At 48.4% G+C, this 12,653-nt stretch overlaps 2 protein-coding genes across 2 annotated transcripts; one reads left to right on the top strand and one right to left on the bottom strand.

The window, feature by feature from the left end:
* The first annotated feature begins 934 nt into the window (after nucleotides 1-934).
* Nucleotides 935-10,415, top strand: LOC130525000 (transmembrane protein 150A-like). Its single transcript, XM_057031642.1, has 8 exons — nucleotides 935-1,365; nucleotides 2,121-2,207; nucleotides 3,403-3,450; nucleotides 4,457-4,543; nucleotides 5,313-5,380; nucleotides 6,216-6,343; nucleotides 8,495-8,672; nucleotides 9,000-10,415. The coding sequence occupies exons 2-8, from the start codon at nucleotides 2,143-2,145 to the stop codon at nucleotides 9,248-9,250; spliced, it is 825 nt and encodes a 274-aa protein (XP_056887622.1). The 5' UTR covers nucleotides 935-1,365; nucleotides 2,121-2,142; the 3' UTR covers nucleotides 9,251-10,415.
* LOC130524993 (S-adenosylmethionine synthase-like) lies at nucleotides 10,385-12,653 on the bottom strand. The gene is made up of 9 exons (XM_057031630.1): nucleotides 12,481-12,653; nucleotides 12,295-12,372; nucleotides 12,100-12,222; nucleotides 11,903-12,015; nucleotides 11,690-11,833; nucleotides 11,397-11,615; nucleotides 11,126-11,308; nucleotides 10,884-11,017; nucleotides 10,385-10,804 (listed from the first exon to the last, which is right to left on the bottom strand). Exons 1-9 carry the CDS (start codon nucleotides 12,572-12,574, stop codon nucleotides 10,702-10,704), a joined length of 1,191 nt encoding a protein of 396 aa, XP_056887610.1. The 5' UTR covers nucleotides 12,575-12,653; the 3' UTR covers nucleotides 10,385-10,701.

Below are 12,653 nucleotides of genomic sequence, written 5' to 3'. Positions count from 1 at the left end.
CGGCTTAAAGTCATTTAAATGTCAACACTATACAATTGTGAAAGTCTTTATCTATTTTAAATGAACTCATGTTGAAATGATCAGTTCTACTCAGAAAAAGGAGGAATAAATATGGTTTTCTGCAGTTGTGACGACCTTTGTCGCCCTCTGGTGGCCGGTGCGCTCTTAAATCATTCCAGATGTGCATCTGCTGCACTATTGATTTCCGACATGATGTAAATTCAAGGCAGCTGTATGAACCTCAGTAGCACGAGGCACGGGTGGAAACACGTGCAGTTGCCTTCATGTGCCTTTAGGAAAATTCAATATTTCATTTTTGTTTTAAATTAAGATTATATATTAGTGATTTCCTGCTGTTAATGTACATTTAAGATTTTGATTTTCTTCACCGCGTTTTTCAAAATATTTTTTTCTTCTCGTCCGGTCGTTTCTTTTACATTTCATCTCCTTTATTTTTACTTTGCCTCCTTTGTAAACGGAAGGTTTTTGTCTGATAGCATTTTAATTTTATTATTATTATCATCACCATCATTTCAATTGAGAACCAATCAGTTTTTAAAACGATTAAAATATTACTTCTTCACAAAGAAAATCAAAAAAGGTGCAAAATAATGGTATCTTCAATTTTTCCCGCGTAACTTATTAAGCGCTTTCTTACGCCAATTTTAACTCCAATTCAAATGCTTTCGCCCTAAAAACTACAAATTATTGCCGCCACCACCAATGTGCAGCTGTGCTCGTCATCTGCTATCGATAAACAAGTTAAATGAGCGTAATTAAGTAACAATGGTGAATTACTTTGGGGTTTTTTATGCTAACATCACAAACGTTACACTGCGGGGACCCATGTGCGAACTCCAAACTTCACGAACGGGACGTGAACGCACCATTTTCTCGGAAACAGACAGTTGCCGTTTATAGAAAAATTGAAAACATGCTAATAAATCCCGAGACGTCACGTGACGCTCCTCTCCAATGTCGCAACATGTGTTTCTAGGAACCAGGCAGAAGGACAAACACGGCAACAACATCAACAACATCCTGAAGCTGGGTCCACCCGATCCCAGTTCGGAGAAGTTCCTCAACTCCGGATGAAACGAGGAACCGAATAAAATCCCAGACAGCTGTGCAAAAGTGCGAGTTTAGAGAGTGTAGGAGGAGTTAAAGTTGGTGAATCCAGCTGTTCCCTGCAGCGCGGATCGGAAAGAGCCCAGACCGGGGGACCAGAGGACCCGAGGACCCGCTTCCCTCTGCTGGTGTGACCAGTCTGGGCTGATACTGGTTTCACTGGTGGGAAGTTTGGCGATGGAATCCGCAGTTTTTCTCCGAGTTTGGATGAGAGTTTGAAAGGTTTACAGACCAAAGGTGAGAAGCAGCGTTTGATTTTGACTCTTTATTTAACCCGGGCTGAGGGCTAAATCTGAAAGATGACACATTCAGTGACACTCGAATAAAGCATTTGGGTCCATTTTCCTCAAATGTGCATCACAAGTTCAAGCAGGATGGGACGTATTATCACTTTAAGCACCTAACTACGGCTAAATAGTACTTGTGCTTTGCTCCTTTAGGCTAGATTACTGAAAATATGACAAATTTGTAATTGAAGATTGCTGTCGGATTTTAATACTCTAAATTCTGACCACAAAATCAATATTTTGCTCAGAAAAGTGACGATTTGGGCCGATAAAGATCTCCTTACTTGGCTAAATGGGACAATCTGGCCCCTGACAACTGTACATTTGGACCATCAGCGCTGCTCATTGCTGCTGTATTTAAACTAAAAATAGATATGAACTTTAATTGGGAGTTGTGCTTATCTCCAACCAGCTGGTCAGTGAACTCCTCCATAGCTGCAGTCCAGTTCAAACAACCTGATCAGATAAACACTCCTAATCAATACTTGAGGCTGTTGGACTGTTGAATGGGGGCTACAGTCAGCTGTCAGTCATTTTGTAGTTCCACAGCTACAATCAGACGTTTGGCCAATTTTTAAACAGGGTGGGAGGTGTTGATGAGAAATACTGCATGCAGCCACCGGGGGCAGCGCAGATGTTGCTGGTGAGGTTTTATTGAATTTATTGAATTTATTTGGCGTAACGCTCTGGTGATGCTGTCCGCAGTGGAGACCTGACAGTGCTCATCATGTCCCTGTGGGCCATCCTTCCTCTCAGCCTGCCCATCGTCATCATCACCGGAATATGGGCCGTGTGAGTAAACGCCACCTTTCCCGTTAGCGGGTTAGCTTACAAATGTTTCTCATTTTGGAATTATGTCGGATTAGGTTGGTATCAACGATACATTTCGGGGGTTTAAATAACTTCAAGTGAGTTTAAGTCACGTGCACGGTCATTTATTAGGGTATTTTTGGTTTCGACACAGTTAGATTATGTGTCAGGTGGCGTCAGTAGCTGATAAAACTGCTAACTAGGATAATCGATGTGATATTTTGTATGAAAACTCTCACACCTTTGACAGAGTTTCAACACAAAATGTCCCAGTGGTCGCCCGTATTGCCCCAAACTGACTTTTGTTTCCCCAGAGCTCAAATCTATTTAATCAAGGTGACTCAGACACCAGGGGTTCCACTCCACATTTCATCAGTATTTGTTTAATAAATCAATTCCTGACCCGAGCATTTGTGCATCAGTAAAAGTTGCTGTCAGCTTGCTATCTTTGATTTTCCCTTATCTGTGGGGCTGTTTGTTTTTGCCTCTTTTGCCCCACAAAGTGAAAATGTATCCTACATTTCTCACCTTCAAACTCACTGTTTAACAGCTCTTTTATCCACATTTAACCTACAAAACACACTTACAGCGGATTTTAAAAGAAGGATCTATCGCTGCTTCAGACTTTCTGCCATTTTCCCCACGCAATACGTCCACTGGGGGCGCCCCTCTGAATTATTTATTCATTTAGCTTTAGCTACAGCTAAACCTGCGTCTCCAAGGAATTCAAAGGGGACTCGAGTGTGATCTGAATTATGGGAACTTCGTCTCGCCTTCAGTCGGAACTGAAAAGTTTGTCCGGGAACTGTTGAAATGATCAGTCCGGGTCAGTTTAGGAGCATGAATCTTTATAGGTAGTTGTAGCAGGCTGCCATCACCACTGGAAACTACAGGTGAATTAGCAGCGTTAGCGCCTGATCAACGGTAGCTTCAGAAAAGCCGTCGTATTCCGATGACAGAGACAGAGCAGTTGTGGTTTAAAACGCGCTAATTTCGGAGTGAGACTGTAAAAAACAACCGCGCACGAATGCATCTGTTTGGTGAGTGGATACACGCGCGGTGCGTTCAAGTGCTCAGCGTTTTACATGTGGAAACCAACCTTGTGTCTTGTGATAAACACACGTTTACACTCTGTTCTAGAGTAGAAAACTGATTATTTTGTTCTTTTAACTTTCAGATATGCGATGGCCTTGTACAACCAGCATGTCTGTCCTGTGGATAACTGGTACGAAACACACACACACACACACACACACACACACACAGAGTTCTGGTGATAGTGGTCGTGTAAAGTGGGTTAACCTTTTTTAGTGGGGTAACAGAGGGTTCTTTTTCTCCTTTAAATGTGCCACAGGCCTCCAAAAAGTCACAGGAGCACACACACAGATTCAAGAAGAGCAAATTCACGCTGGTCTTATTTTGGGATGGAATATTTTCCCCTGGCTCAGTCTCCATTCAAACAGCCCCAGTGTCGGAGCTGAGGAGGGCTGTGTGGGTCTGAGCAGGGATTTCTGCAATAAACACACAGAATTCAGGAATATTATTTGGGGGGAAGACTTCTCTGGTATGTGGAAGACGGATCAGGATCAACACGGATCAGAAACACCTGCCTGGTACCTCCCCAGCTGGTACCGGCAAAGCTTCATCTATCATCCATCAGGATGTTTCAAACTCTGTATCAGCAGAAATATATCAGCTGACTCCCGTGCACACGTGCACGATAAGTAGGTTTTTAGGTTACTGGTCCAGAAACCAAACAGAACTGGAATTCTAGTCCAGTCAGTGTGCAAATGTTATTGACCGAGATTCAGGACTTTAGACCAAATATGAGGCATTTAAAGACTGTGGGACGTTTTGATCTCGTTCAAGATGAAGGAGAAGTGAACCGGGAAACTGCTCCGGATCCACTCCCTGGAATTTCGATGAAATCTGCTGTGAATTTTCGACAGTTGTTGCGAGTGTCCCTGTCAAACCCGTGACGATGGCGCCAGTTTAAATCTGGCGCCATCGTTCAGGGTCCCGGCGCAGCTCTGATGTGGCGTTCAGGGGACAAACGTGGCCAACGAAAGGGCGGCTCTTTCATCTTTGAACTTTAAATTTGAAACTCTGACAACAACATCAGCGGGTAGCTGCTGAATTTTAGCGTTTCCTTTAGCGTGTTCAACACGTGTGTGTGTGTGTGTGTGTGTGTGTGTGTGTGTGTGTGTGTGTGTGTTTGTGTCCGTTTACAGGCTTTATAACGTCTCCTGTGAGCAGCAGCTTCCATTACAGCACGGTCCAGTTCTGTGCTGCACCCTGGACAACATACCACTCATCAGGTCAGTCACAGAGTTGTGTGTGTGTGTGTGTGTGTGTGTGTGTGTGTGTGAGAGAGAGAGAGAGGGAGAGACAGCTGCTGCCGCCATCGGTGCCGTCTGGAAACCGCTGAAGTAAATTACTGAGGAATGATGATTCTATTTCTGCCCCCCACAATAACACAAGTCCATCATGTGTGAGCACACACACGGAACACGTGCGATGCAGCCGCAGACAGAACCATGTGGAAACGGCCGCTCCTCTGATGTGGTCCAGCTTTTCCCTTAAATAAACAAGGCGTTCATCTGAAGACCAGAACCAGAACGGCCTCTTCCAGAACACAATCGTCATTTTATCACTCAAACTAAACACAATCTCCAGATGCTCTTCGTCTCTGGGCTCCATAGCCTGTATTACACTGTTATTTCCCTCCCCCCGCGGGTTTAGAGGTCAGATTTTGATGGTTCCGCACGTCCGGGCTGGGTTTTCGAGGTCATTGGTTCAGGTTGAGACTTTCACCTGTCCTTCACTGCGAGTGTGTGAGAGAACGGTGTGTGTGTGTGTGTGTGTGTGTGTGTGTCCTCGGACTGCTGATAGATGCCTGAAACGTCAGAGAGTCCAGTGTGGCCCATTAGCTCCACTGCTAACTGACGCTAACGCTACGAAAACACAAGCGGTTCATATTTAGGAATCTGGGCCGTAAGCGGAGCCGGTTAAAGCCCAGATGTGTAGTTTGAGTCCTAGTGAGTGGATCTGCACTAACCCCCCCCACCTCCTCTCGTCTTTTCGCAGCAAATGCGGAACTCTCCCCCCTGAAAGCTGCTTCTTCAGCCTCATATGCAGCGCTGGTTCCTTCTTGGGTGAGTCCAACGTGTGCGTGTTTACACGCAGCTTCTGGCTGAAAGCGCCTCTCTGTGCTCCCGACATGTTTTTCCAGCTGTAGCAGCTCCTCCGACAGGTCTGCTTTAGCCCCCCCCGCTGTACTGGATGCCCTGAAATGAGCATGTTCCCCCCCAGCATTCTCCCTCTGACTCGCTATGCTTTAAATCTGAAGGCCGGATCTAAAGATCTGCCCACGCTGTCCTGGTTCTGATGGGGCTTCACTCTCTCTGACGGGTCTGACGGGACTCAAGTTTCTTCCGGGTTAATGTTCTGGTTACGTTGAGATAAGTGTTTAAGCCTCTTTGACATTTATGGGATTAATCGCTGCAGCACACCTGGCTCTTGAAGGTCCGTTTGAAGAGAAATAGGGTGGAATATTGGGCCATTAAGCCTGTGGAAGAGCCTCAGCTCAGGCTGTTTTTGCTGCTGTACGACTGCGTGGATCCAAGAATCCAAGAACCTTGAAGCTAGTTTGCTAAACTTTTATTCCAATTCTTTATTTTCTTTCTATCACCTGAGCTTGAACCCCCGCTAAAAACCTGTTTTTTTTATGCTGCAGCCTCACATTTGAAGCTAAGGAATGCTGCTTGTTAGCGCCTATTAGCCATTCAGTTCTTCTCAAGGCTGCCCCTTGTGGTTTTCAAGGGGTACTGCACCACCTGTCAGTCAGGGAAAGATATATATGAAACTGCAGGATGGAACTTCTGCCAAACTCTGAGGAACCCGTTGACACGTCGCAGAAGACCTGCTAGCTGTGCCGTAGCTGGGGAATATCTGGCTGCACGTGTTCACCCTCGGTTCCTCTCGTTCCAGTGATGCTAATCGGCCTGCTGCGCTACGCTCAGGTGATCGAGAAGCACCAGAACTGCATCCTGAACACGGCGGGCCTCTCCACCGCCTGGATCTGTGCTGCCGGTCTGATCCTGCTGGGAAACTTCCAGGTACCGCTATAAAATCGGCGCGTTCGCATTAAATCTGTATTTTTCCTGACGTGGCGCCTGATTTCGTTTTTGCTACGTTTAGCGCGGTGATGAAATCACAGCCGCCGTCCCTGTGGAGAACAGTACGAAAACATTTGACCAAACACCAGCGTTTTTTTTATAATGTTCTAGTTTCTGGAAAAAAAACATCACGGTAACAGGGACAAAAACAATTGCAACATGTGCTCCACCCCCCCCCCCCCCCCACACACACACACCCAGACACTTCCTCATATCTGTAGATATGAATTCCAACATTCCCGAACAGTTCAGAAAACACCGAGCTGGATTCCTGCAGGAACGAGGCTAAAATGCTAATCTGTCCTTTCGTTACAGTCTCGGTTCTTTTGTTCAGACCTTAAACTTTCCTCAGACCTGATTCATGGTTTGTTTCTATGGCGACTGGGGTGCAGAGGGTCTCACTGGCCTCCAAATTCAGGCTTGGAGGTGAATTTAGAAAAGAAGAAGTGAAGAGACGGTGTTGAAGCCTCCATGGTCAGACTCTGTTGCTGGTAATCAGGGGTGAAGGTTCTAGACTCTGATCGGTGCGTCTGCTGGCTGAATAATGCCAAGTCCCCCCCCCCCCCCCACACACACACACACAGTTTCCATTAATCTCCTTTGAAGACGTGTTTGTTCTTCCTGTCTGTCAGCTCTCGGTGTCCAGAGGGTTTATCAGTTTTTCGGGGTTGGGACACACACCTGCGTGGCGGGGGGGGGGGGGGGGGGGGGCACAGGTGTTGGACCTGACCTCGACTCTAACGAGTGTGTTTTTGGGATGAGTGTGTGCTCGACTAGCACCCTCTGAAATTTCATCAATAGATTCTACTGAAAAGAATGGACACTTTTACTTTATTTGTGTGAGTGTGTGTGTGTGTGAGTGTGTGTGTGTGTGCGTGAGTGTGCGCAAAGTGGGGGTATTTTTGGGAGGTGAGGACATTTCTGCTGGCCCTCACAAATTCAAAGGACTGTTTGAGGGGTTAAGACATTAATTTTTTAAGGTTGGGGTTAGAGTTTTTGATGGGTGTGTTTCTGAAGTGTGAGACAGAGAAAAGCTGACTCACGTTCCCCTCTGACTAAAGTGCCGGGCTCTCTGCCCAGTTCACCCACTGGTTCCACCACCCCGCTCCCCCAGTAACAGCTGGGCCCCTCTGTGGCGCCTGATTGGCTCCCTCCCTCCCCACCTTTCTTACATAATGTTTGCCATATTCTAAATGTTACAAGAGGTCCCGGTGACTCAACAAGAAAACGTGATCTATACTGACGAACCTCACACACACACACGGACACACACACACACACACGTGAGGTCTGTTCCATCTGAGGTCCGTCGATGTGCTCTCTGGGGTTGTCCTCGTGCCTTTAGTGTCCTCTAGTTGTAAAGTTTTGTGCTGATAATTATTAAACACTGGGAAACGCCCTCTTACCAATGCTAACGCTAAGTTTAGCGTTGTCAGAGACGAGGGAAAACACATCAAGCATGAGAGGAAGTGAGTTTATCCATATAATACGTCTCAGGTGAGACCATCACCTGCTGTTCAGGTATCAAACAGATACAGTTTTTGCCCCTAATCGTCTTCCTGACTCCGTTTCGGATGATTCAGACCTCTTTTCCGTTCTTCCTCTTCCAGCTCGTTCATTTTTTTTTTCTTTTCCTGGTGCAAATCAGCCTGTCGCAGCTGATCCAGGAGCTCAGATAACAGATCGCAAAGGCCTCTCAGCGTGTGTGAGACATGTTTCTATCGGCTCTACGTTGCCTGATACACCGGTAACGTGTGTGTGTGTGTGTGTGGGTGTGATATCACTAATCAGTACAGTTGAGATGGTGAAAGTCCAGCCACACCAGAAAACTTGTTTTCATGCGTTTTGTAGGTTTTTGAGGCTAAAGCTAACAGGCTTCACTAACCATTCTAGCGTGCACAAGAAGGTCAAAGTGGCAAAACTGAGTCTTTTGAGTGGTTAATATGGACTTTTAACGCCTGATGTTTGTTTGTTTGAGCTCATTTAGCATGCTAGAATTGCTAAACAGCCCTGAATGAACGTGAATGTTTTTCAGGTGGATACTCTGGTCAAAATGACAACATAATATTTTCCTTTTCTTTTCTTTTTCAGGTGGATTTTGCCAAAGTTCTGCACTATATCGGAGCCGGGGTGGCATTCCCCTCCAGCATGCTGTCCGTGTGTCTCCAGTCGGCTCTGACCTACAAACTGGCCAAGACCCAGGAGCAGTACTGGGTAGGACACCTGCGTATGGGGATGACTCTGCTGGCCCTGATCTCCCTGGTCCTCAGTATCCTACCAAGATGATGCAAATGCTGCTTTTATAGATGTACTTCTTCATTTAAAGTGTTGAACCAAGTTGTTGATTGAATAGCCTGTGCGTGTACGGCGCTATACCGCCCCCTGCTGGGCGACGCCTGTTTGACAAGCCCTGATAGTGTTGGCTCTACTTCAAGTTCAACTCAAATACCAATTTAGAAATATACTGTATATAGAGGCCTAATGAATTTGAAATAAACAAATATGCATTTGTTTGTTTATCTCAGGACTTTTACAACAGAAGAGCACCTTTTAAAATAACACATTCCATCGGCGTCCTTAACTCTGGAACCTTCAGGTGGCGTTTTCTTCTGCCAGGAGAGCTTCGTCCTGCAGCACGCCTCCGCCATCTTTGAGTGGATCTACTGCATGCTCATCATGCTTTTCTACGGCACTTTTGCCTTTGAGTTTGGGGACATGTCTGGAGAAACCCTGATGGTCCTGTCCAGAGGAGGGTCAGCCCAGAGCTTCAACTCCGACCACAAGGCGGAGGTGGGCTCCAACCGCCACCAGGTGGAGGGCTTTCCGATGGTGGAAGCTAGCTGGTAGTTGGCTAGGACGCCATGGGTGACCCATTAGCCAATGTGGACGGGTCTGACGGCACAGCTGATCCGATCAGCAGTGACCAGAGAACGACACGTGTTGCCGCTGACTGAGGGGAGGAATCGTGGTTCCTGGAGCACATCACAGACCAAAAGCATCCAGTATACACGTTTACATCGAAAACATCATTGTTTTCTGCTGTCTCGGCCTTGAGGTGTTATTTGTATAAAAAACACGGACATGCTAGCCGAAAGTTATGTCGCCCCCTAGTGGGCCACGGCGTACATACAGGTAAAGTACAAATTTCCAAGTTGAAGCTGAAATTGTCTTATGGACCGTACTCACGTGGTGCTGTAGCCTTGTCTAATATAGGCCAACACAAGTAAGATTTTTGATATAAAATGCTATTTTTTATCAACGATTATGTCAATCGTTAAATCGATTATGTCAACGGTGTATTTGCTTTTTCAGGAGAAGTGGGAGAGTGTGGCGGGGTTGGGTTGACAAGGAGATGATGGTGACCGACACAGAGGCGGGTTAACGTCACTATTGCCGTTTGCAGCTGCTGCTAGCTTGATTGGCGATCCTGTGCTAAAACCAAACTGGTCTCCGTTTGGTATTTGTTATTTGGTGCTAACTGCTCCCGGAGACGTCGACAACAGAGGCTGGAAGTCTGGCAGAAGCCTCTCTTTCCTGCAGATGATAAGAGATTAGGAATGGCTAATAATTTAAGGGAATGTGCGGGAAAAAACCTCATGTAAAAAAGGGGTCTTTCCCAACGCCTCGCGCGTCACGTAGCATCGTTGGTGTTTGTTTGCTTAAGAAGGCGCCGAAGTGGCTTCAGAAGCAGCTTCTGGCCGTGCGGACCACGGTTTATTTTGATGTCGAGACGCGGAGCTCCACATTGTTCTCAGGAAATTCTGTTGCGTCATCTCTTTACCTCAATGGTCCCCCCCCCCCCCCCCCAAACGGTAGATGGACGGTTAACGCTCCTGAGTGGTTGTCATGGTGAAATGTCCTCCTGTGTGGTTTTCCTGCATGTTCCGTGTCACCGCTCATAACGCCAAGTCTCACTTTGCACCTGATTTTTGTTGTATCGCGTCTCAACTATCTTCTACAGTTATGCAGAGAACCAAAGACTTTTAATAAAAGGAAATAAGGATGTGCTTTATTTTCCGTGTCCGTCAGTTATTTACAGGTTTTTCTTCCAGAAAAAACCCCAAAACAAAGCAGGATTTATTGCATTTATGGTTCAACAAAACGGATTCAAGACCCTCTGAGGGTCCGATAAGAAGCGATTTTGATGTAAAGGGGTTTAAACTGCTTAAAATGAACATGAAATCAGGTCATTCAGAAGACACTCGGGTTATTTTTGGTTTATCTGCGCGTTTAAGACAGATGGTCTTTGTGCCGGGACAGACGTAAAACTGGCGGGCAGACGTCCGCAGGAGTGCCGCCTAGAGGCTGAGGTTCTTCGGGACCTCCCAGGGGAAGTCCTTCCTGCCGAAGTGTCCGTAGCAGGCCGTCCTCTGGTAGATGGGTCTCTTCAGGTCCAGGTCTCTGCCAGCGCAATGAAGACACCGGTCAAACATGCGACCGCGACAGAACAAAGAACCTGAGAGCGAAGGCAGTTTGAAACCTGACGATTATGCCGGGCCGCAGGTCAAAGTTCCTGTTGACGATCTGCAGCAGCTCCTTCTGGCTCTTCTGGGAGGAGCCGTAGGTGAACAGGGAGATGGACAGCGGGTGGGAGACGCCGATCGCGTACGCCACCTATGAACCCAGCCAGGCGAGGCGTTTGTTAACCACTCTGGTCCCCCCGCCTGGACATGTCCACGTACTCAGGACAGACAAGAACACAATGAAAGAGACTGGGTTCACCTGCACCAGGACCCTCCGGCACAGTCTGGCCTGCACCAAAGACTTGGCCACCCAGCGTGCGGCGTAGGCGGCCGAGCGGTCCACCTTCGTGTAGTCCTTCCCCGAGAAAGCCCCGCCCCCGTGGGCTCCCCAACCACCGTAAGTGTCAACGATGATCTTCCGGCCCGTCACCCCAGCATCGCCCTAACCGTCACACAAACATGGACCTCAAACTTGGGCTTCAGAGGGGACCGCCGTCAACCACCGTCAACCAACCCGCCAGCACCTTTACCTGCGGTCCGCCGATCACGAACCGTCCGCTGGGCTGCAGGTGGTAGATGGTGTCCTCGTCCAGGTACTTGGAAGGGACCACGGCCTTGACGACCTCCTCCCTCAGGACCGTCCTCTGCTCCTCCAGGCTGACGCCGTCGTCGTGCTGCACCGAGATCACCACAGTGTCCACCCTCTGGGGGACCACAGCTCCACTCTTTTGGACGTACTGGACCGTCACCTGGACAGAGCGACGTCCGTCTCAACAAATGGGTGATTCCCGAACCTTCACCATCTGGGAGTCCAACGCTCTACCTGTGTTTTGGAGTCAGGACGCAGCCAGGGGACGCTCCCGTCACGTCTCAGCTCGGCCATCTTGGCGTTGAGCTTGTGGGCGAGGACGACTGTGAGCGGCATGCACTCCTCCGTCTCATCGGTGGCGTATCCAAACATCAGTCCCTGTGGGGGCACGAAACATGACCATTCCTGCCCAGATGGGAATGCTGCGTTTGGGTGTTGCAGGAGAACCTGGTCTCCGGCTCCGATGTCGTTCTCCAGGCGGTCGATGTGAACTCCCTGTGCGATGTCAGGTGACTGCTGCTCCAGTGCCACCAGTATGTTACAGGTTTTGTAATCGAAGCCTGGACGGGCAGGGGGGGGGGGGGAACAAACCCATGAACACAAGGAGACGAACGGCAGGGGGGACGCGAAATCTCCTGGTTCACCTTTGTCCGAGCTGTCGTAGCCGATACGCTTGATGGTGTCTCTGACCACCTTCTGGTAGTCGACGGACGCCCGGGACGTGATTTCACCGCAGAGGAGCACCAGGCCAGTCTTACACACCGTCTCTGGTCCAACCCAGAGGGGAGATGGTGTCACTCAGAATCTAATCTCCCTGGAATATCGGCAGCGATACTCACCGCAGGCCACTTTGGCATCAGGGTCCTGGCTCAGGTGAGCGTCCAGGACGGCATCGCTGATCTGGTCGCAGATCTTATCTGGAAGACAAGTTGGGGACACATCAGTCCAGGGCTTTAGCGCCTCAGCGCGTCGTTGCTAAACGCTTCAGCGGGCGTTAGCGGCCGTCGGGGTGGTGGAGGACTCACCGGGATGCCCCTCACCCACAGACTCAGAGGTGAATATGAAGGAGCAGGCCTCACTGGGAGCTTGCTGGTAGAACCCATCCGTGGTGCCGTTCATTTTTCAGAGCTGCCTGGGTCGCTGTGACAGCAGTGCCGGCCAAACCCAAACTGAGCCATGGCAGCCGGGTAACTCAAAG

This window comes from Takifugu flavidus, chromosome 1 (genome assembly GCF_003711565.1).
Source record: "Takifugu flavidus isolate HTHZ2018 chromosome 1, ASM371156v2, whole genome shotgun sequence".
Classification (NCBI taxonomy): Eukaryota; Metazoa; Chordata; class Actinopteri; order Tetraodontiformes; family Tetraodontidae; genus Takifugu; species Takifugu flavidus.
The sequence above is the reverse complement of the archived record's forward strand: the minus strand, read 5'-3'. Positions and strand labels throughout refer to the sequence as shown.

What these genes read in the sequence shown, in the direction of transcription:
- LOC130525000 (XM_057031642.1), top strand. Translation starts at nt 2,143, where the DNA reads ATGTCCCTGTGGGCCATCCTTCCTCTCAGCCTGCCCATCGTCATCATC. An exon ending in ATCACCGGAATATGGGCCGT is followed by an intron (nt 2,208 to 3,402) that starts GTGAGTAAACGC and finishes TTTAACTTTCAG; the next exon opens with ATATGCGATGGCCTTGTACA. An exon ending in GTCTGTCCTGTGGATAACTG is followed by an intron (nt 3,451 to 4,456) that starts GTACGAAACACA and finishes GTCCGTTTACAG; the next exon opens with GCTTTATAACGTCTCCTGTG.
- LOC130524993 (XM_057031630.1), bottom strand. Translation starts at nt 12,574, where the DNA reads ATGAACGGCACCACGGATGGGTTCTACCAGCAAGCTCCCAGTGAGGCC. An exon ending in TGTGGGTGAGGGGCATCCCG is followed by an intron (nt 12,373 to 12,480) that starts GTGAGTCCTCCA and finishes CTTGTCTTCCAG; the next exon opens with ATAAGATCTGCGACCAGATC. An exon ending in CTACGACAGCTCGGACAAAG is followed by an intron (nt 12,016 to 12,099) that starts GTGAACCAGGAG and finishes CTGCCCGTCCAG; the next exon opens with GCTTCGATTACAAAACCTGT.